Source organism: Astyanax mexicanus, chromosome 1 (genome assembly GCF_023375975.1).
Source record: "Astyanax mexicanus isolate ESR-SI-001 chromosome 1, AstMex3_surface, whole genome shotgun sequence".
Classification (NCBI taxonomy): domain Eukaryota; kingdom Metazoa; phylum Chordata; class Actinopteri; order Characiformes; family Acestrorhamphidae; genus Astyanax; species Astyanax mexicanus.
In genome coordinates this window covers 59,465,832-59,486,451 of record NC_064408.1, presented here as the reverse complement: position 1 = coordinate 59,486,451, position 20,620 = coordinate 59,465,832, and the positions used below count along the sequence as shown (strand labels likewise).

The 20,620-nt window shown below is 35.6% G+C and overlaps 2 protein-coding genes across 2 annotated transcripts; both read left to right on the top strand.

The window, feature by feature from the left end:
* Positions 1–536: 536 nt before the first annotated feature.
* On the top strand, positions 537–8,602 carry LOC103025272 (meprin A subunit alpha). Its single transcript, XM_007245384.4, has 13 exons — positions 537–695; positions 786–810; positions 1,517–1,573; positions 1,698–1,738; positions 2,289–2,364; positions 2,907–3,024; positions 3,762–3,937; positions 4,098–4,319; positions 4,502–4,651; positions 6,221–6,433; positions 6,584–7,045; positions 7,127–7,297; positions 8,370–8,602. The coding sequence occupies exons 1-13, from the start codon at positions 636–638 to the stop codon at positions 8,411–8,413; spliced, it is 1,815 nt and encodes a 604-aa protein (XP_007245446.3). The 5' UTR covers positions 537–635; the 3' UTR covers positions 8,414–8,602.
* A 1,797-nt stretch (positions 8,603–10,399) lies between these two features.
* On the top strand, positions 10,400–19,904 carry mep1a.2 (meprin A, alpha (PABA peptide hydrolase), tandem duplicate 2). The gene is made up of 14 exons (XM_007245386.4): positions 10,400–10,529; positions 11,429–11,453; positions 11,556–11,609; positions 11,831–11,871; positions 12,058–12,133; positions 12,216–12,333; positions 13,425–13,600; positions 13,781–14,002; positions 14,801–14,947; positions 15,769–15,984; positions 16,690–17,136; positions 18,454–18,621; positions 18,708–18,897; positions 19,511–19,904. Exons 1-14 carry the CDS (start codon positions 10,431–10,433, stop codon positions 19,671–19,673), a joined length of 2,142 nt encoding a protein of 713 aa, XP_007245448.4. The 5' UTR covers positions 10,400–10,430; the 3' UTR covers positions 19,674–19,904.
* Positions 19,905–20,620: the final 716 nt, after the last annotated feature.

The following is a 20,620-nucleotide window of genomic DNA, read 5'->3' as shown; positions in this document are numbered from 1 at the left end:
ATAATAGTGTTTAAATTTCATTACCTTTCTGAGTTTAGAATGCATAAATATGCACGTATTCAAAGTAATTTTATATATACAGTTTACTTCCAGAAGGTTAATAGATTTTAAATTAATTTGTGAATTCACTTTTAAAAATGAGGCAACTGGTTTCACTGAGATTTAAAGTCACATAAATATATAGTAATTTTCTTTTTTTCTACAATTAGATATACGCTTGAATGTAATACAATTTAAATAAAATAAATGATCTTGGTATTTTCATCTCGTCAGGACTTCTAGGGAAGGAAACATCAGTCCACCCCTACTTACACAGTTCTTTCTAGCCAGTCATTTACACACTGTACCTCCATAACTTCATAAACAGTATCTTGCTGTCAGGTCTTATCTGAGATTAGACAGAGGATAATTTCACAGTCTTTTATTGACACAACCAGTAGGTGACCTTAAGTTGCCTTATCCTCCCAACATTAGCCTGCACAAGTCCACCATTTCTGAGGCTGCTGTGCCTGCTGTTAATAAAGGGAGCTACAGTACAAAGTCCCACACATTAATAAAGGGGCAGCCTATTTAAACCTAAGCAACTTCTCCCTCCACTAATATTATCTGAGTCCTGGTCTTGATTCTGCCTCAAAATGCAGCTTCTTGGGCTTCTGTGCTGCATGGTTCTCTTCACTCTCTCTTCGACTTTTACAGTAGGGTCACTCTCCTTTCATTGTGTTGATTGTGTTTAGTGTTTATCTCATATTCACTCACACTTTACTTTGTTTTCTGTGCAACTGCAGATTGGACGATTCTCCAGAGAGACCTGTAAGACAACTCCTCTCCTCTTTAGTTGACTTTGTATTGACTTTAAAGTGCAACATAATGCATATTTTTCAGTATTTTTGTTAATTTGGTCTTTGAATATATGACTTTGTTTGGGATACAAAAAATGCACAGAAGCAGTTTTACAGATCTATTTAAAACCTAGTTATTTTGCCTTAAAATTGTATAATCATTTAAGAAAAGCTTTTATTGGCTGGTTAATGTCACTGAAACAAGTCACAGGAGCTATGTAGCACAATGTTTCTGTCCTTTTATTATGGTGTGTGGTTGCTAGCTGAAGAATTTGTAGCCAGTCAACTCCGCTAGGCTAACACTTCCTCCAGTTAGCTGTTAGCTTTAAAACTTAAAAACTTGCTTCCTGATTCTCCCTTAGAGGGATTTCTGTTTCTTTAACAGTTTTGGGGGTTTTAGAGTCTGCCCCTTTTATGCTTCTGTGTTACCTATATTGTTTTTTCTTTAAAATGAGGACACAAAAAGTGTGCATTTTACAATATGTAATTTCCATGTAGCCTCACTATTTGACTATGCTAAGGTAGCCTAAATAAAATGTTCCTTTCTATGGGACCTATAAGACAAATACATACCATATAGCCCAATTGCCATTAAATAACAATTTGCAGTTGACTATTTATATTTAAAAAAGAACATGGAAATGCCAAATTTTTAATTTGTTCCATTCTTACTGTAGCTCATGCTATTGATGGTGAGAAGGTCATGCGATGGGACATCCCCTTCATCAATAAAGGTATGCTCATAACTAACTTCACTACTGTTCCTTGAATTCACTAAAACCCTTTAGACATGTATACATGTATAAATATGTGCACTGTGCTGCTGGAAATATGAACACACTGGTATTTTTGCATTAGATGTGAAGACACCTCTGGTTGGTGGTGACATGGCTTTGCCTGTAAGTATAAGTATAATGTGCTGTGTTTTATCTCTTAATTAGGTGTTTGACACTTTGAACTTGCTGAACATCTTGATAACTTTTTTATGTAATTCACTAATTCACAGGAAACAACAATTAATGATTATTGATTAGATCAAGTGCTGTTGCATAAGAACATTTATAGCCTGTTTATATGTAATTGATATATGGCATGTGTGTACTGTATTTTTCACTGTATTTTGCTAAAAGTTTCTGCTGTAGGATGTTAGGATACAAGTGATCAATCTGCTTCTGACACAACACGCTGTATAATTTAGCTCATTTACCACACCTTAACCAGGTGCTGATGATTTTCAGGGGCTTCTCAATGTTAAATAAGATTCAGGTGTGGTAAATTTGAGCTCTTCAGAGTGGTATATCTGTAATGTGCATACTTGTTTTTAATCTGTTAATTCCAATACTGCAAACCTCTATTTAACTCTGTTCAAACCTTCATTAACCTTTATTTGCTGTCATGACTATTCATATGTTTACACAAGCATTAACATGATTTGAAATTTTGTTTCAGCCTGGGCGTAATGCTCTGATAGATAAAGCATACAGATGGCAATTCCCCATTCCTTACATCTTAGATAACAGTCTTGGTAAGCATGTCTTTTCTTTATGTTAGTGCAATTATAACATCCTTGTTACCTGTGTGCAGTTGGTGTGGTACAGTGGAGGACACCACTGCATGCCAGTGAGCTACCACATTATGTGGGAGACTGGTGTTTAATTCCCAGTCTGAGTGACTATAGTGCTCTACACCAAAAAGAGTCTTTGGGCTAGACTCCCAACACTACATTGACCCACTTCTGTAATAGGAATAACCTTGTAAATCGCTCTTGCCATAAATGTAAACTTAAATGTAAACATACTCTTAAAATTAGATAGGAGACTGTCCTAAGAGCTTTATGGAATACTGCCATAGGTTATAAATAAAGTTATGTTACATTTCTTTACAGTTACAATACACCAAATTTAAGTTATTTTTATTGCGTGAGATTTAGATGTTATACAACTTTAATTCTGTGAGGGTAATCAAAAATCAAAAAAGATGTCTGCTGTGCCATCTGTGGGACTGTACAAACTATGGAGAACGCCTTTACATTAGCTGGGTTACTAACTGAACACTCTTATTTCATAGATCTGAACGCCAAGGGCGTCATCTTCCAGGCCTTTGAGACCTATCGCCTAAAGTCATGTGTGGATTTTAAACCTTATGAGGGAGAGAAGAGCTTCATCAGATTTGAAAAATTAGATGGGTATGTAAAGACAGCCTGTGGGAAAATGAAAAAGTATTTCATCATGTGTATTCGTGGTATGTGCTGTTATTTCTTAAGTTTTGAAAACAGATGATTATTATTGTAATTATTATTTTTAATAATGATACGTGTAGTCGTTCTGTGTTCAGGGTTTATTCTACTTTATGTTATGTTGAACAACACCACTAACAGTCATGGCCAAAAATATTGGCACTCCCGTACTTTAAAAAACAAAAGTCAAATCTGATATAAACCCACACAGAACTCCAGAAATTAATTGGACACAGAAACAACAGAACCAGGAGGACCCAAATGTTGAGCCACAATCCTTCTAAAAGAACATCATGTGGACAGATGAGACTAAAACATACCTTTTGGTAAAAGGTTTTAAAAGAAAGTGCTGGAGAGTTTGAAAGAAGGATGGTCCAGTACTGAAGCAGGAGAGGTGAAAAAAATTATTCATGGTTAAAAAATATGATTGATTTTAGTTTTTTTTTTTCAATAGGAGTGCTACCAGACATTAAGTTGAGGGTGCCATTCATTTTGTCCAGTCCATTTTTGGAGTTCGGTGTGGACTGAGAGCATATTTGATATTTGAGCTTATTTATGTTGTTTGGGTGCAATAAAAAGAAATACCCATATGAACACCAGAGCATTCGTAACTGCAACTGTGACTGTAAATGTAGAAAAATCACTTTTCTACACTAATTTCCGATGTTGGCTCTTTTTTGCTACAGATGCTGGTCAATGGTTGGAGATCTTAAAGAAGGGCAGCGTCTGTCTCTTGGTGAAAACTGTGACTACAAAGGCACCATAATGCACGAGATTCTTCATGCACTGGGTTTCTATCATGAGCAGTCTCGCACTGACAGAGATAACTACGTCAACATTTGGTGGAATCAGATAATTCCTGGTATACCCCTAATGTTACCTTTAATGCCCAAAATAAAAATTCTTCTGTTTTACATTACATACACAGAACATGAAATGAAACGCAGCAGCACTATTTAGGCAAAATGCTTTAAAGTTTTGATTTGATTTGAAATTTTAATTCGAATTGCTTTTTTTTACAGGTATGGAGCACAACTTTAATAAATATGACGACTCTTTCATAACTGATCAGAACACCCCCTACGATTATGAGTCCATCATGCACTATGGACCATATTCTTTTAATGTAGACCCTCGCTACCCCACCATCACAGCCAAGGACCCTGAACTCACTCATGTACTCGGCCAATACAATGACTTCAGCTCTCTGGATTTGCTGAGACTGAATCGGATGTACAACTGCAGTGAGTTTTTTTTTACACCAAAATGAAATTATATCATGTGTTGCTGGAGAATTGGTATATATACCTTCCACAAATAATGTTTCAAATATTGTCTAGACTTATTAGAAGTAAATGGAAAAGTATTGAACTGTATTGAAATGTAGATGGAGATAATGTAATGTGGTGTGATCTGTGTGGTGCAGGTGCTCCTCTCACTTTGCTGGATCAGTGTTCCTTTGAGACACTAGGGATTTGTGGAATGGTCCCGAGGAATCAGGAGAATGGAGTCCAGTGGGTGCACTCACGGAGCTCCTCTCAGTCACCTGACCATACTCTGGTTGGTCAGTGCAGAGGTATGTCAGTGATATTAACATGTTTTTCATGGTTGTCTAAATCAAATGCTAATTTTTTTAAAAAGTAGTGCAACACTGAAGAAGTAAAGTAGTTAGTATACAGCTTGTATAACAGTATAAAACTTCTCTGCTCTCAGAATAACTCAACACACAGCCATTAATGACTAAAACTCTAGCAAAAAAAAGTGAGTACACCCCTAAATAAAAATGGCCAATTACCCATTGTTCCTCCCCGGTGTCTTGTGACTCGTTAATGTTACAAGGTCTCATGTGTCACGAGCAGGCCTGTTAAATTTGGTGTTATCAAACTTTCTCATTCAACATGGCACTTCATGGCAAAAAAACTCTATGAGCATCTGAAACTAAATTGTTGCTCTACATAAAGATGACCATTATGCACTATACGAAGACTGCCAACACCCTAAAACTGAGTTGCAGCACGTTGGCCAAGACCAAACAGCAGTTTAACAGGAGAGGATCCACTCAGAACAGGCCTCTCCGTGGTTGGCCAAAGAAATGTTGCGTTCATGCTCAGCGTCATATCAAGAGGTTGGGTTTTGAAAATATATGGTGTACTCTTTTTTATTGCCCAGCGGTTTAGACATTAATGGCTGTGTGTTGAGCTATTTTGAGGGCACATCAAATGTACATTGTTATGTAAGCTCTACACTGACTATTATATTACTTTATTACTATTTTTTAAGTGTCATATCTTTAGTGTTGTCCATGAAAACATATAATAACATATAATACATATAATATAATAACATATTTACTTAAGTACATAGGTACTTACTTTTTGAGACAATGTAGGTTCAGCATATTTGAACATGAGTGTTAATAAAGTTGTTAAGCCTTTAATATTAACTAACATAGCACAGTTGAAATTATTATTGTGTCAAAGAACTTTCTGTGGTGAACATTAGACACTCAAACCCTGCTACAGGATTTTATAAACATCTTATGCCATGTTATATGCTTTCATGCATTGTTAGGATAAATTATGTCCAGTTATTAAACAGTGTGATAACAATTTATTATTATATTATTAGGCATATTATATTATTATTAAGCTTACATAGATATGGTGTGATCTTAAGTTCACTGCCCTTAAGTAGAGTAATTAAAAATGTCTAAAAAAAAAACAAAAAAACAGATTAATGCATCCATATCCTCAGAAACAGATTTCTTGTGCAATCATATAGTATATGCATGCATGAATACAAACCTGTAAACAAAATTAGTCAGAAAATTAAAAATTAAAGCTGACACCCAGTAGGAATAAAAGATTCTTAGAGATTCAAGAAATGAAAGCATTCAGATTATACTGGAATCCCATGCATAAAATTGAATCTTTATATTAAAAAGGAGGACATTCTACCCTGGAGGGTCTCTTTACTTGTTTTCACATATTTTGGTTGCATGCTTCTCCCTTGAACAAATTGTAATGGATACATTTTTTTTTCTTTTAAAATAAAAAGTACAGTAGGATGCAATTACCGGATATTACAAAACATATGAGTTACATATGAAACAACATAACTAAATTCTTTCCATTTTTTCTTTAAGATGCAGGACATTACATGTTCTTCAGCACAAACTCTGGGAAAGCTGGTGATTCCGCCTTCCTAGAGTCAAGAACTCTCTACCCTAAACGGAAGCTGCAGTGCCTGCAGTTATTCTACAAAATGACTGGAAGTCCAAAAGATAAACTGGTCATCTGGACAAAACAAATAGAATCCGATGGTACACCTACTGGCAAGGCTATAGCAACGCTGAATGGTAAGAAGCATTTTTGAACAGCTTAAAACTAAGAGTATATTGTAAATTTGATTTTAGCTTTACAATGTAAATGTGTTTCAGTTTACATCTGCATAGAGTGAACTGCTGATCTTGTTTTGATCAAGCAAATATGTGATATGACTATTTCAGGTGATGGCGATCATTCGTGGAAGATTGCTCATGTGCCGTTAAGCATGAATGGAAAGTCATTCTATGCATTCCAGGGCATTAGCGGGGACCCATCCCATTCATCAGGTGGAATCCTGCTGGACGACGTTACCTTGGCAGAAACTCGGTGTCCCAGTGCCACCTGGAGAATACCGAACTTCAGCTCCTACCTGGCTAGCTATGCTGTTGGCGAGTATATCCAGAGCCCACGCTTCTACAGTCCTGAAGGTTACGGGTTTGGCCTGCAGCTTCTCCCCAACTCCTATGTGAATGGCTATATTGGAGCCTTCTTCCATCTGACCAGTGGTGAGAATGACAAGACAATGAATTGGCCAGCTGGAAACAGGCAGGTTACCCTGACAGTGCTGGACCAGGATCCTGACGTCACACAGCGACAGTCCTTCTCCTACAGTTTCACAACAAATGGCAAACAGCTCATACCAGGTGTGTTCAGACCCTTTCAAAAACCTGAACCAAGTTGTTTCAATAAAGCATGACAAACTAGCAACTTCTTATATTTTCTAGGTACTGACCGCCTGTACTGGGATGACCCCTCTAAGGTGGGCACATATGACCCATCCTGTGACTGCTATCGTGGCTGGACCTGGGGTTACAATGCATTCTTCTCTCACTTTGACCTTCACCGCAGGAGCTACTTGAAAAATGATGACCTGATTCTCTTTATTGAGTTCGAAGGTACAACTGGTTATTACATTTGACCAAATATATGTAATTCACATAAGAATAATGAGTGTTTTTATTTAATAAGGCAGAGTGCAGAGCTCATTTATTTAAATCAGTCTTAAAGGCACATTCATTTAAACCTGATGAATTTTAAAGCTGTTTTTGTACAGAATATGGTAACGTGTGAATAATTGGGGTATATGAAAAAATACTAATCAGTACTAGTACTAATTATATACAGTACCTGTCAAAAGTTTGAACACAGCTTCTCATTCAATAATTCATTGTAAATTAATTCTGAAGTCACCCAGGCTATGAAGAAACACATAATGAATCATGTATTAAACTTAAAAGTCTTCAACAAACCAAAATGCTCTGTGAAGCATTTAGTTGGCATTTATCTGGGTGCTGTAAACTCATGGTTTCTGAGGCTCGTAACTTCTGAGCTGATTAACTCATGTGTAACAGAGATAACTCCTGGTCTTCCTTTCCTGGGGTGGTCTTGATAAGTGCCACATTCATCATGACATTTTTAATGGTCTTTGCAACTGTACTTGAGGATACTCTTTAAAAGTTCTTTCAAAAATCTTCATATTGACTGGCTTTTATTATTTAAAGTACTTTTTTCTTTACTTAGTTGAGTAGTTACTGCAATACTATGGATTAGAATGTTACTCAAATAGAGCTACCCACTGTACACCAACTCTACCTCTTCACAACAAAACTGATGCTCTCAAACACATTAAGATGCAAGAAATTCAAGTAATTAACTCTTGGCAAGTTCATCACAGCTGTTACCTGAAAGCTATTCCAGGTGACTCTATCTCATAAACCTGACTGAGAAAATCCAGCCAAGATGTGTAAAGTTGTCATCTAAGCAAGAGGTGCTACTTTAAAGAATCTAAAATATAAAACATTATTACTTTTTTACCAAATAATTTCATTTGATTTTCTTCATATTGTGGATGACTTTTGTATTTCAATGATGATTTTTTAAATAATGACAAACCACTGAATTGGTCTAAACTTTTGTATATATGTACATGTATATGTATAAAATATCTATTTTTTTGTTTCTTTTCAGATTTAACCCCACTGATCAACCAACCAGCATCTAATGACATTTAGGAAACTAAGTGTCTGCCATTATGAAAGATGCTCTATGTGTGCTAATGCTGTATGCTTACTTTTATGAATTTGTGCTTAATGGTGTTTCATTGTATTTTACATGAAGTTACTGTTCTTCACATAAACTATACACGATAAATCATGTGAATTAAATGTTTGCATAAATAAAGCTACATTTTAAGCATACTATATCATGTTGTAATGAATTCTGTTTAACCTTTTAAATATTTAAATGAATAAACAGGGATATAAACAGTACTTATACAGAGTGGCAGACTCAGGTTGTTTAAGGGGCAGGAGCAAAAATATATAAACACCATCTACTGCATGACATGGGGCCTGTACACTTCATCATGTTTTCAGACCTGCAGGAGAACTCTATTTAGCACTGCATTTCACTTACTATATTGGAAAGGACACGTTTTGGGACAGCGTTTCGTAGAGGTGGCATAAAGGCCCATTTCTTGATCTAGAAATCACATTAACATATGTCTGGATGTGGTCCAGGGTCAGGCCACAACAATAAATAAGACTCTCTGCCAGACCCAACACTGGACTCTGTAGATGAAATAAACCAGAATTATTTTATTGACATGATGGACAGTAAAACTTAAGCCAAAATAATATACAAAACCAACTAAACCTGAAAATGAAAAAATCAGAATACACCAAAATTCCCTGTCACCAAAAATCACTCAGCCCAACTTTACCCAAAGATCATTCAGAAAATGTTACTAAATTAAAAAAAAACAACAAAAACAAATTGGAGATGTCAGGTTGGCCTGAGCACAATGTTGTTTCAGGTCAGGAAACGGGAGGATGCCTGTTTCTTGTCTGTACTTGTGTCCTTGTGGACTCTACCTACCTGGTTTAAATACGTTTTGAAAACAGTATCGCTGTGTAATAAAATAAAGTTTGAAGTTATTTTAAGGCAAGAATGTAGTGGTTTAGAGTTCAGATATGTGGAATCGGCTATGTGAAAATATGCTTCTATGTTTTCGGAAGGCTTTCGGCTCCCCTGAGAGAGTGAAATCATCAAGTACACAGCTGTTCTAATAATAGAATAAAAGTCCTCTCGCCCTCGGGAGTGTACACTTGCAAATCAAACTTACCAAGTCTGTACTGTCCAAACTTGTGTACTCCCTATTGAGAAATGGCCCCTAAACATCTCTCACACATCTTTCGAGTCAGGCCTAACCATGCACTTTTATAAAAGGTGGTGGCCAATCATGGTTCTGCACCTGAAAGAAAACAGAACAGTCAGGCACAAAAGGGTAAAAAATAAGACCAGGCAGGGGTCTTTATTTATTGCAAGTTGGGGCACCTTAACAGACACACACAGTCACTTTTTTTCCTCACATGAAGCTCTGTTTTCTTTTTGCCACTTTATTGACACAGTTTTAACCATGGGGTAACAGAGAATAAACAAGTACACAGAAAATGTACTAACTATGCAGTTTATATACAGAGAGATAGATAGAGAGAGAGGGAGAGAGAGAGAGAGAGAGGTGCAAAGAGCTGGAACTAATATTTTTTTCTAAGCATTTACAGAACACCAGTTAACTGATGTACCCTGTGTCACCTGGCAGACGGAAGGGGTCATGTCCTCAGGATTAAATAATTTTACTTATGCTGCTTAATACCAAACTTAAACATAAGTTACATATTTGTTTCATAACTTTTACTGCATAATTCATAGTAGTTAATATATAATAGGTTTTAAATTTAAAGCCTAGGGTTCAGCGTGGCTCATAATGTCCACTCTTCTCTAGTCTGTTTTATCAGATTGCAGATCGCTCTGGCTAAGCAGAAACTCTTGCTTGATTCACAGATTGCTGTAATAAACTGCTGTAAAACCTTGAAAGATAAAGTGTGTGATAATCCTAACACTTATTTTACTACAGCACCATAAAGCACGTGGTGTGAACTGGTGTCTCTCTCCACCTGTGAAGTGTAGCCAACAGGTGTCTGTGATTTGCAGATCAAAGTTCCCTTCAATCTCTATACCTTTATTGGCATGTTGATGCTGCCAGTGCGACACAAGCGCTCGTCCTCTGCAGTTGACATGGATATCTCATGGAAAATCTTTTTCTTGGGTGTTCTGCTCACATTAAAGGTATTTTAATGTTCTTATCTGTTCTAAAAATCCAGACAAAGTAATGCAATCTCTCCTGTGAGTAAAATAATGAATACTTTAAATGTATTTTAGATCTTAATGCTGTGTTTGCTTGTATATAATGTGCATGTATTGCTCTATAAAGTAAACATTGTAAAGTTGTTCATCTAGGATGCATTTAATTGACAAAATATTTATTGATGATTTATTGAACTTTATACACTTATTTTACTGAAAACGTTCCTGCTTATAGAATAAAACATTTGATTAGGTACCTTTTCACCTTTACTTTACTGCCTATACACCTTAACTGAATACAAAATTATTCTTGTATCTCATCTTAAAACCTGGGTCTGAATGCAGGGTCGGCCATGGTATAACACCTGAACCAGAGAGGATTATGGGTCTTGCTTTTTCTCAATTATAATAGATATCAATAGCTCAGAGCCACAACTGCATAAAATTCCTTAGTGACATGAACTAGATTTTATTTCATTTGTCAATATAAAATGTATTGAATTGTAAGCTAAGAACATTATTAAGAAATATCAATATTTAAATAATTGTTAACAAAAATCATTATTAGTATTTTATGTACATTTACATTTAAATTGAAAAATATTGAGGTTACAATGATATGAAGTTTTGGTATTTTTTTTTTTTTACTTTTTTTTTTAAACTGCTTCAGGCCGACATAACATACTTGTATTAAAGCCTGAATAATTGATAGTTCCTCATAAACTCTATATTTAATTTGAATAATTCACTGAAGGTATAAATTGCTGCCGTCAAATTAATCCCATGCATAAACAATGTTAATAAATTTACAGATTTACAGCAAGGTTAACGAAGGTTAACATGTACTCATGTGTTTTTCTTGTTTTCTCATCTTCTTATAGGGACAAGCTCTCCCCGCAGATTATGGTACTTCCATTATTTATTTCAGTGTATTTAAATGTAATATGTTGCTACCATCACCACTAACCCATTCTAGCACTCATTCTGGTGTTTTTAAATAACCATCAGGTGGAGATGCTGATGCTGGGGAATTGCGGGAGGACATTCTTGAAATAAATTTAGGTCGGTGTCTCTTATTTTGTATTTAAATTAAAAGCCAAATACTTTTAAAGATTATATTAGTTAAGACCAAGCTAGACGTGAACAGCCATATTACTGGGTCAGCTGTATAAACTGACTTATCTAATGGCTGAATTCATTTCAAGGACAATTTTAAGTAAATAACAAATGTATTCCTTATTATTGTGAGTGTTTGTTTATTTTTTTCCCTTTAATTCTTAAAGAATCCCAGAGAGATTTGTTTGAGGGAGACATTGCTGTGGATGTAGGTGAATTCTACACATGTTTTAACTCATTTAATTTTAATGAAGAACAATGCACATCAAGTATTGTGGAATTGATATTTATATATATATATATATATATATATATATATATATATATATATATATATATATATATATATATATATATATATATATTTTTTTTTTTTTTTTTTGTTTGTTTTCAGCCAAGAAGGAATGCTATTGTGGATGAAAAAGCAAGGTGGAAGTTTCCCATCCCCTATATACTGACTGATAGTTTAGGTATGATTTTATTTTTATTAATAAACTGGTACTTCAATTAAACATTTATTTTTAAATTAAAACTATTTCCTTGATTCTTCAGATCTTAATGCAAAAGGTGTAATCCTTCAAGCGTTTGAAGTTTACCGCCTGAAGTCCTGTGTGGACTTTAAGCCCTATGAAGGAGAGAGTACCTACATTTCTTTTACCAAGCTGGACGGGTAAGCTAAAACAACTGAATGCTTCATTGTCTTTTAGAGTGGTTTGATGTTAAATAGTTCATTGTAAAGGAGCCAGAGTTTCAAAATACAGTACCAGTCAAATGTGTGGACCTTACATTAAGTATTTTTTCATTTTTTTGAACATTTTCTGTATATTTAATTAATACTGAATTCCTCCAAACTATGAGGGAAAATTTAGCAAACAAAAAAGAAAAAACAGAATATGTTTTATGTTTTAGATTCCTCAAAGTAGCACCTCTTGTTAGATGACAGTTTTGCATATCATGGCTCGATTTTCTCAGTCAGTTTCATGAGGTAGAGACTCCTGAAATGAATTTCAGTTAACAGCTGTTAACAACTTGTTAGGAGTTAATTACTCGAATGTCTTGCCTCTTAATGTGGTAAAAGAACTACTCAACTAAATAAAGAAAAATACTTTAAGAAATGAAGGTCAGTCAATCTGAAATATTTAAAAGTATCCCCAAGTGCAGTTGCAAAGACCATCAAAAACATTATGATGAAATTGGCTCTCATCAGGTCTGCCCCAGGAAAGGAAGAGCAGAAGATCCCCTGTTGCATGGGATAATTTCATCATAATTACCAGACTCAGAAACCACAAGTTAACAGCACCCCAGATAAGAGCACCTAAATGCTTCACAGAGTATTTAGGTTTGTTTAAAACTTTTAATTTTAATACATGATTCCTCATTTGTTTCTTCATAGTCTGGATGACTTCAGTATTACTTTACAATGTAGAAAGTAAAAATTTGAAACATTGAATGATGGTTCAATACAAACATTTTCCATAAATTGTCACAGACCACCAGCAAACCTAAATAAATGGTAGTATTATCCTCAAATTGCTTTATATATCTCTTGGCCATGAATTAATCTAGGAGGTTTTTATAATTGTTTCATGTAATAATTTGCTAGAGTTTAGCTTTTAATGATTGGAAGTTTTCAGATATTTGATTTCTGTCAATGCCTCTGTGAACAACATTAAATCAATCTCAATAACATGAATTACTACAAAACAATTCAGTATTAAAGAATCATGGATATGAAATTTAAACACCTTCACTTGACAACAGGTGCTGGTCATTTGTTGGAGATTTACATACAGGGCAGAATGTCTCTATTGGAGAAAGATGTGACACAAAAGCCATAGTAGAGCATGAGCTGCTCCATGCTCTGGGCTTCTACCACGAGCAGTCACGCTCAGACAGGGACGACTATGTTAAAATCTGGTGGGACCAAATCATTTCAGGTAGGTTAATTTAAAAGTCTATGAATGGAAACCATGTGTGCTTTGGTAAGCCATTAGAATAACTGCACAGTGAATGCTTTTTCACATTCAGATTCATAGTTGTGAAAATTATAAAACGAAAATGGTTTGACTATGGATTGTTCACTTCATGACTCCATTTTCCATGTTCACAACTAACAGGAAAGGAGCACAACTTCAACAAATACACTGATGACTTCATCACCGATCTGAACACACCATATGATTATGAGTCTATCATGCACTACAGGCCTTTATCTTTTAATAAAGAGCCCGACATTCCCACCATCACCACAGCTATTCCTGCCTTTAATGAGATCATTGGACAACGTCTTGATTTCAGCGCCATTGATCTGGAGAGGCTGAACCGCATGTATGACTGTGGTAAGAGTTCAAATAAATTACGTAATTCTGCAGTTTTTCCATCATATAAGTAAAATAAGAGTATTAATTATGTATTATTTAAGATTATATGCAGTCAGAGACCAAGAAAACAAGCCAAAATTAGTTAATAAACAAATACAATTTATTTTTATCTTGAGCAGGGGCAGACATCATTAACATCATACAAATATACAGTGCAAAACACTGCAAAATATGTGTTGCTATATTATTTACTTGCTTAGCACTAATATATAACTAGAAACCTTGTAGGGTCTGCTAGTGAATAATAGCATTGATGTACATGTTTTTTTCTCAAATTTTAAAATGAATTTTTAATGAGAAGCATTTGTGTTTTATTCTTGTGTATTATTGATTTAATTTCTTCCTAAATAAATTGCACACTGTAGCCTTTTAACATCCCCAAACACTAAAGACATGTAAGAAGTGTGATTTGTCTGCAAAGCTGGGTTTGGCCCTGCTAACACTGATGTTTTGACCAGCCCAGTGGACATTTTATATGCTTATTTTATGATATTTTTAAGCACTTGGGTGTATGGCATCCAAGCAAGGACAAGTTTCCAGACTGCCGCTGTTCCTAATAATGCACACAAATGCTATAGTCAGCGCACAGCGGTTACTCAGAGAAACCACTTTACAAATAACATTTGACCCTATTCTACCCTAAAAATTATAAACCAAATCTGATTTAGTTTAATAGTTAGTCATTTGTGTATATCAGAAGATCTGATGGATCTGCTCTCTACTCAAACTTAAATTTGAGTTATTCTGTGTTCATAGCTGAGACTCATACACTGCTGGACCAGTGTGCCTTTGAGCAGATCAACATCTGTGGGATGATCCAGAATGAGAATGATGATGACGACTGGGTGCAAACTTTGAGCTCCACGGACATAAATGATCACACTCTAGGAGGACAATGCAGAGGTAGACTCTGATTCTCACTCTGATTTTATTCTTAATGCCAAACCTGTTGGTTGGTGTTTGGTGTTAAATAAATTTACTACTTTCCTTGTCATTAAAAAGAATGCATTATTTCCAACTAAAGAGGTGTTTGATGGGGCGTTGTCTTTAGTCTTAAAAAAATTAAAAAATACTGTAAATGAGTAAATTTATATTAATCCTTAAGTAATATAAACTGTTGCCAGGTATTCATTCGCTGATAATTTTTGCATATACATATACAATATGTTGGTGCATTTTTTAGGTTCTACTATAACAAGACAACAATATACACTGTATTTGTGCTGGGCACAGATGGAAGTTAGGCCATGCGTTTAACCCATTTCATGCAGTGTACACACACATACACACACAGTAAGTGAGACAGTGCTTGGATCGGGGACCCCAGGGACCCATTTTTCTAGTGAAATTTTCTCACTTATGACATACTGTATGTATCACTGCTCAGATAAGAATATACCCCTCTCCCCCTGCTGAAAATTTTCAGCCAACAATGGCCCTATAGTGTCCTGGTCCTGGAGTAGCCCCTGTCCTCTGTGCTCTGAGCACATCTAATCTGTCTAAATAAATTAACAACTTGTTGCTGAGGTAAAGTTGGAGGACTATTACAAGAACTCACAGATATGTACAGAATAGATGGTAAACCATAACCAGGGTTTAAAATGCATGAACAAAAAAGGCTGCAGAATGTATCAACAAGAAAAGTGTTAAAAGGTTGCTAAAAGGTGATTATTATTTATACATTCCCCACATTTATACTGATTTTTTATATTTTATTTTTTTAGATGCTGGCTATTTTATGAAATTTGATACTGCTAACAAAGAGGTTGGACACAGTGCTATTCTGGAGTCTCGCATTCTATACCCTAAGAGGGGCTACCAATGTCTGCAGTTCTTCTACAGGATTATTGGAGGTCCGGGTGATATGCTGGTGATTTGGCTCAGAATGGATGATGGCACTGGCACTGTGCGCAAACCCAGGAAAGTGCACACTATTCATGGTGAGTCAGTGAGAATTAAGAAAACTAGTAAATAATTGTTCAAATGATGTTTTTACACTTAAGATTACTACACAAATCTATCAGTTATGAATCTAGGTTATGATGCTTGCTCACACCATTTATTTTTTATATATATTTATACAATGGTTATTATATTATCCAAGAGATCTAAAAGAACTGATTCCCACATATTCTTCACTGCTATCCTCAGACCTCCTATAGTGATTGGGTATTCTTCTCGATACATTTCCAATTTCACAATTTTGTAATGCTGTTCAATTCAAATAATGTTGGTCCACTCTATCCCTCAAGTGATGTAACATCTTGCATTGTTTTCGTTGCTGCATCAGTTAGCTTTTATGTGGTTATCATGCAAATCGAGCAAGACAGATTCCTTTAAACAAACAAAACATCAGTGCTGAATGTTGGTACATTTTTTATCATTATCAGTATATGTTGTATTAATTTTCCCTGCATATCAGTTACCTTGAAAACAGCTTGTGGAGCATCATTGGTTATCAATGTCATAATAGTTAGGGTTAGAGATAGATTTAGGATTAAGGTGACTTTAATGTTTGTGCAACATTTTTGAAAATCTTCAGCATATAATTTAGCAAATATAAGCAAAGTATTGTATCTCAATTATCTCAAACACATGTATTGTATTCACTTGTCTGACAAAAAGTTTCTTTACAAACCCTAAAGGTGATGATAACAGCTCATGGAAGATCGCCCACGTGACTCTGAACACCGAAGACAAATTCCGCTACTTTTTTCAGGGCACTGTGACTTCAAAAAAGGCATTTGGTGGAATTCTCATTGATGACATCATTCTGTCTGAGACCACCTGCCCAAGTGGTGTCTGGATGGTCCAGAACTTTACCGGATTGCTTCTGAGCACCGCACACGGCACAAGCGTCCGCAGTGATTGTTTCTACAACTCTGAGGGCTACGGCTATGGCATTGATGTGTATCCTAATGGCAGAATTAATGCGTCTGCAGACTATGTGGGAGTAACTTTTCACTTGTGCAGTGGTGAGGATGATGCAGTATTAGAATGGCCAGCTATTAACAGGCAGGCTACCATTACTATAATGGATCAGGATCCAGATGCGACCCTCCAGATGTCCAACAGCAGAAGCTTCACCACTGGTAAGTCTGCCTTAACATTATTGTCAGTTCTGGGCTTTGGGATTGTTTAAAGGGTAGTGGCTTATCAAAACAGGTTTAGGGTGATTTTTTTGGACTATAAGACATAAAATCCTTTAATTTTCCCAAAAATCGACAGTGCGGCTTATGTATAAACATTATCAGTCAGGTTGTAAGGAGCAGTAAAGCTACCCTGCTGAAGTGCAGTATTATAAGTGTAAGTTTACAGTGTATGTTCTCCAGCACTGGAGCAGCATTAGCATTAACCGCTAACCATGCTAAGCGCTAGCTCTTTCACCATTTAAATGTAAGTATATCGGACTGTAGTCTGTGTGTTTCCTGTTTTAAAATAAACTATGTTGGATGAACCGCTAACTGATAGCATCCTGGCTTACTGTAACACTCAGGGTTCCTCAGTGTAGCGCTGTCGGGTGCCATTTACATCCCGCTTAGACAAAATATCACAAATCTAAGATTACTGTAAATTAATGGAAGCGCTTTACTCACCCAAATAAACGGTTTTCAGGAGAGAAATCTGTATTGATTAACATCCAGTGCTCGTTTGAATAAAAAAAAAAATGTTTTTTTTTTTAAGAATTACCTTTTTGTTTACTTAGGCTTTTCCCCAATTTCCCTATTAGAAGGGAAACATGGTGACACCCTTGCTCACTTTGATGTTAGGCCTCCTTACTAGTGTTGTTTAATGTGCCTTATAATCCGGTGCACCTTATGTATGAAAATAGACCAGAAAATAGACATTCATTGATAGTGAACCTTATAATCTGGCGCGCCTTACAGTCAGAAAAAAATGGGAATTGATCGCACAATTGCACCCATCATCTCGGTGCAAGTTATTGATAACAAGTTTGTCCATTTATTTCTTTTAAATGCCTCTTTGGTACTTACAGCATTAATTGCTGCATGTTTAGCATGTTCTTATGTAGACTCATTTGTATTAAAAGTTATTCCTTTATGTCACAATATGAATCATGTAAGCCATAGCTCCATATATCTCCAGCTCATTAAATACACTTCCATTACATACCACAGACTATACAAAGCCAAATATAATTTTTAATAAAATTCAAATATTGTTACTTGCAAAAGTGCATTAAAGCACATCTTAGGTTAAAAGAGCACATTTCCTACATTTTGCCAAGTGCACCAATTTACCCGTCTCCTACAGAGATTAATTTAGCCACAAATACCTGTGTTTGCTTGAGATGACTGCTCATCAAGTGTAAAAAAAAAAACGGCTGTTTAAATACAAAAAGAAAGAGTACAAGGCAAACCTCCTAAATTGTGCTGTTGGCTTTTCAGATAAATCTGAATTGTGGAATAAGCCGTCTATATTTGGGACATGGGATGACACCTGCAATTGCTTCAGAGGACCCGAGTTTGGCTGGAGCACCTTTATCTCCCATCAGCAGCTCAAGAGAAGAAGCTTCTTGAAGAACGATGACTTAATCGTTACTGTTAATTTTGATGGTAAACGACATATTAATTCAGTATCATGAATGAATGTATGGAACTATTTACACATATGATTTTTTATCAAATCTTAATGTTCCCAGACTTGACTCATCTCATCAAATCAGAGGTTCCTGTCCAAAATGAAGCCTCTTATGAGTCTCCAGCTATAGATAAAAGCGCACCGCTGGGGCCAAAAGTTCGAGAAGCCCGTGCTCTCAGTGACCCCTGTGAGCCTAACCCCTGCAGCAACGGAGGAGTGTGCATCAATAGCAAAGGCAAAGCTTCATGCAGGTCAGTGCCATAAATTATGACCAGCTCAACTAATATTGTGCTTGATGATGTTTGCTTAGTATTTTTATGTTATGTAGTATTTTATATTGTTCTTTGTGTGTTTTTATAAAGTAATCTCTCTGTGTAATTCAATTGAGTTTCCAGTTTATCATATTGTCCCTACACAGGTTTGGTTCACAGCAGTGCTGCTGGAGTTTTTAAACACCGCGTTCACTCACTGTCCACTCTATGAGACACTCCTACCTGTTTGTAATCCTCTAGTCCTTCAGCAGTTGTCACAAGACACTACCCACAAAATGCTGCCCGCAAGATATGGCCCACGGGGGGCTCCTTGTGGACTATTCTCAGTTCAGCAGTGACCCTGGGGTGTTTAAAAACTCCAGCAGCACTGCTGTGTCTGATCCACTAGTGCTAGTGCAACATTATTTGCTTAGAATAATGTGTATATAAAAAGTTAACAAATATACAAATACAGTGTCAGTGTAAAACAATCCGTGCATAACTGAAAACTTTGTTTATTTTAGTACAATAGCAGACTTTTTTTAGGCAACATTATATAATTCATGACATGTTTTCTTCTTCCTGAAAAAACTGTGTTTGATGTTTCCTACAGGTGCCCCTCAGGACAGATGACTGTGTTCTCAGGGGAAGCATGTGAGAAACAGCACATTAGTGGAGAAGTGCTGGGGGTTCTGTTTGGTGGTGCTGCAGGCACTGTGGCTCTCGCTGCTGCCATTATAGCAACCATCCGCAGACAACACCGCAGTTCATTATGAATACTTCTAACATCAACAATATATTTTTAATATAAACGAAATCAGAATATGCTGATGTATTCATGATGCATTTGTACAGATACCTAATCATCAAGGTATTTCAGTTAAAAATAGACTTGTCCTTCAATGGATTCAGTCTCTGTAGAGGGAAGACAGAAGTTTATTTGTTGATTCAGAAATGTTTATAATTTATAACAAAAAAAGCTTTCAATAAACAGCTCAGTTATCTTCTATTGACTTCTATTTGTCCCACACTGAAAAACAGGTACAAACATAAAGTAATTTGCTATACAAAGAAAAACTGATATAGTAGACATATGTACTACACAGTCTATCTAGTAATAGGAAAATAAACTTTTTACATTATATTAACAATAAAATGACTGCAGTCAAACCGGTATCAGAAGAACAAATGATACAAGAGAAGCAGGGCTACTATCTAGCTAACATGGGTGCCATAGCATTATAACAGTGTGATACTTTCTAAATATATACAATATCAGCTTCTGTTGATATATACATGATGCATTGTTTAATTCACCTAATCTAAATGCTGCTGAAGGCATTAAAAGAATTTCATCAAACATGGCTTCATATCAACAAATGCAAGATACATTATTTCTTAGTGCAGCATTAATGAGTTCTGATATTTTCAAAATTACAATAAATTATTGGCTATTCAGTTTTTATATTTTTGTGACTTTACAAATATTTAATATACACAGTGCCTTGCAAAAGTATTGGAATTCCTTTAAAGTCATTAGAATATTCTGGATTACAAATGACTTGTAATGTAAAACTAATGTGTGACTGAAGTATTTATTTCCTTCACATATTTTTAATATTGCCCTAATGAGAATTCACATTGGCCTAAATCATTAAAAAGGTAAAATGTTTAAAGTAAGACCAAATATAATTTTAAGGCAATTAGACATAGAGCTAAACAC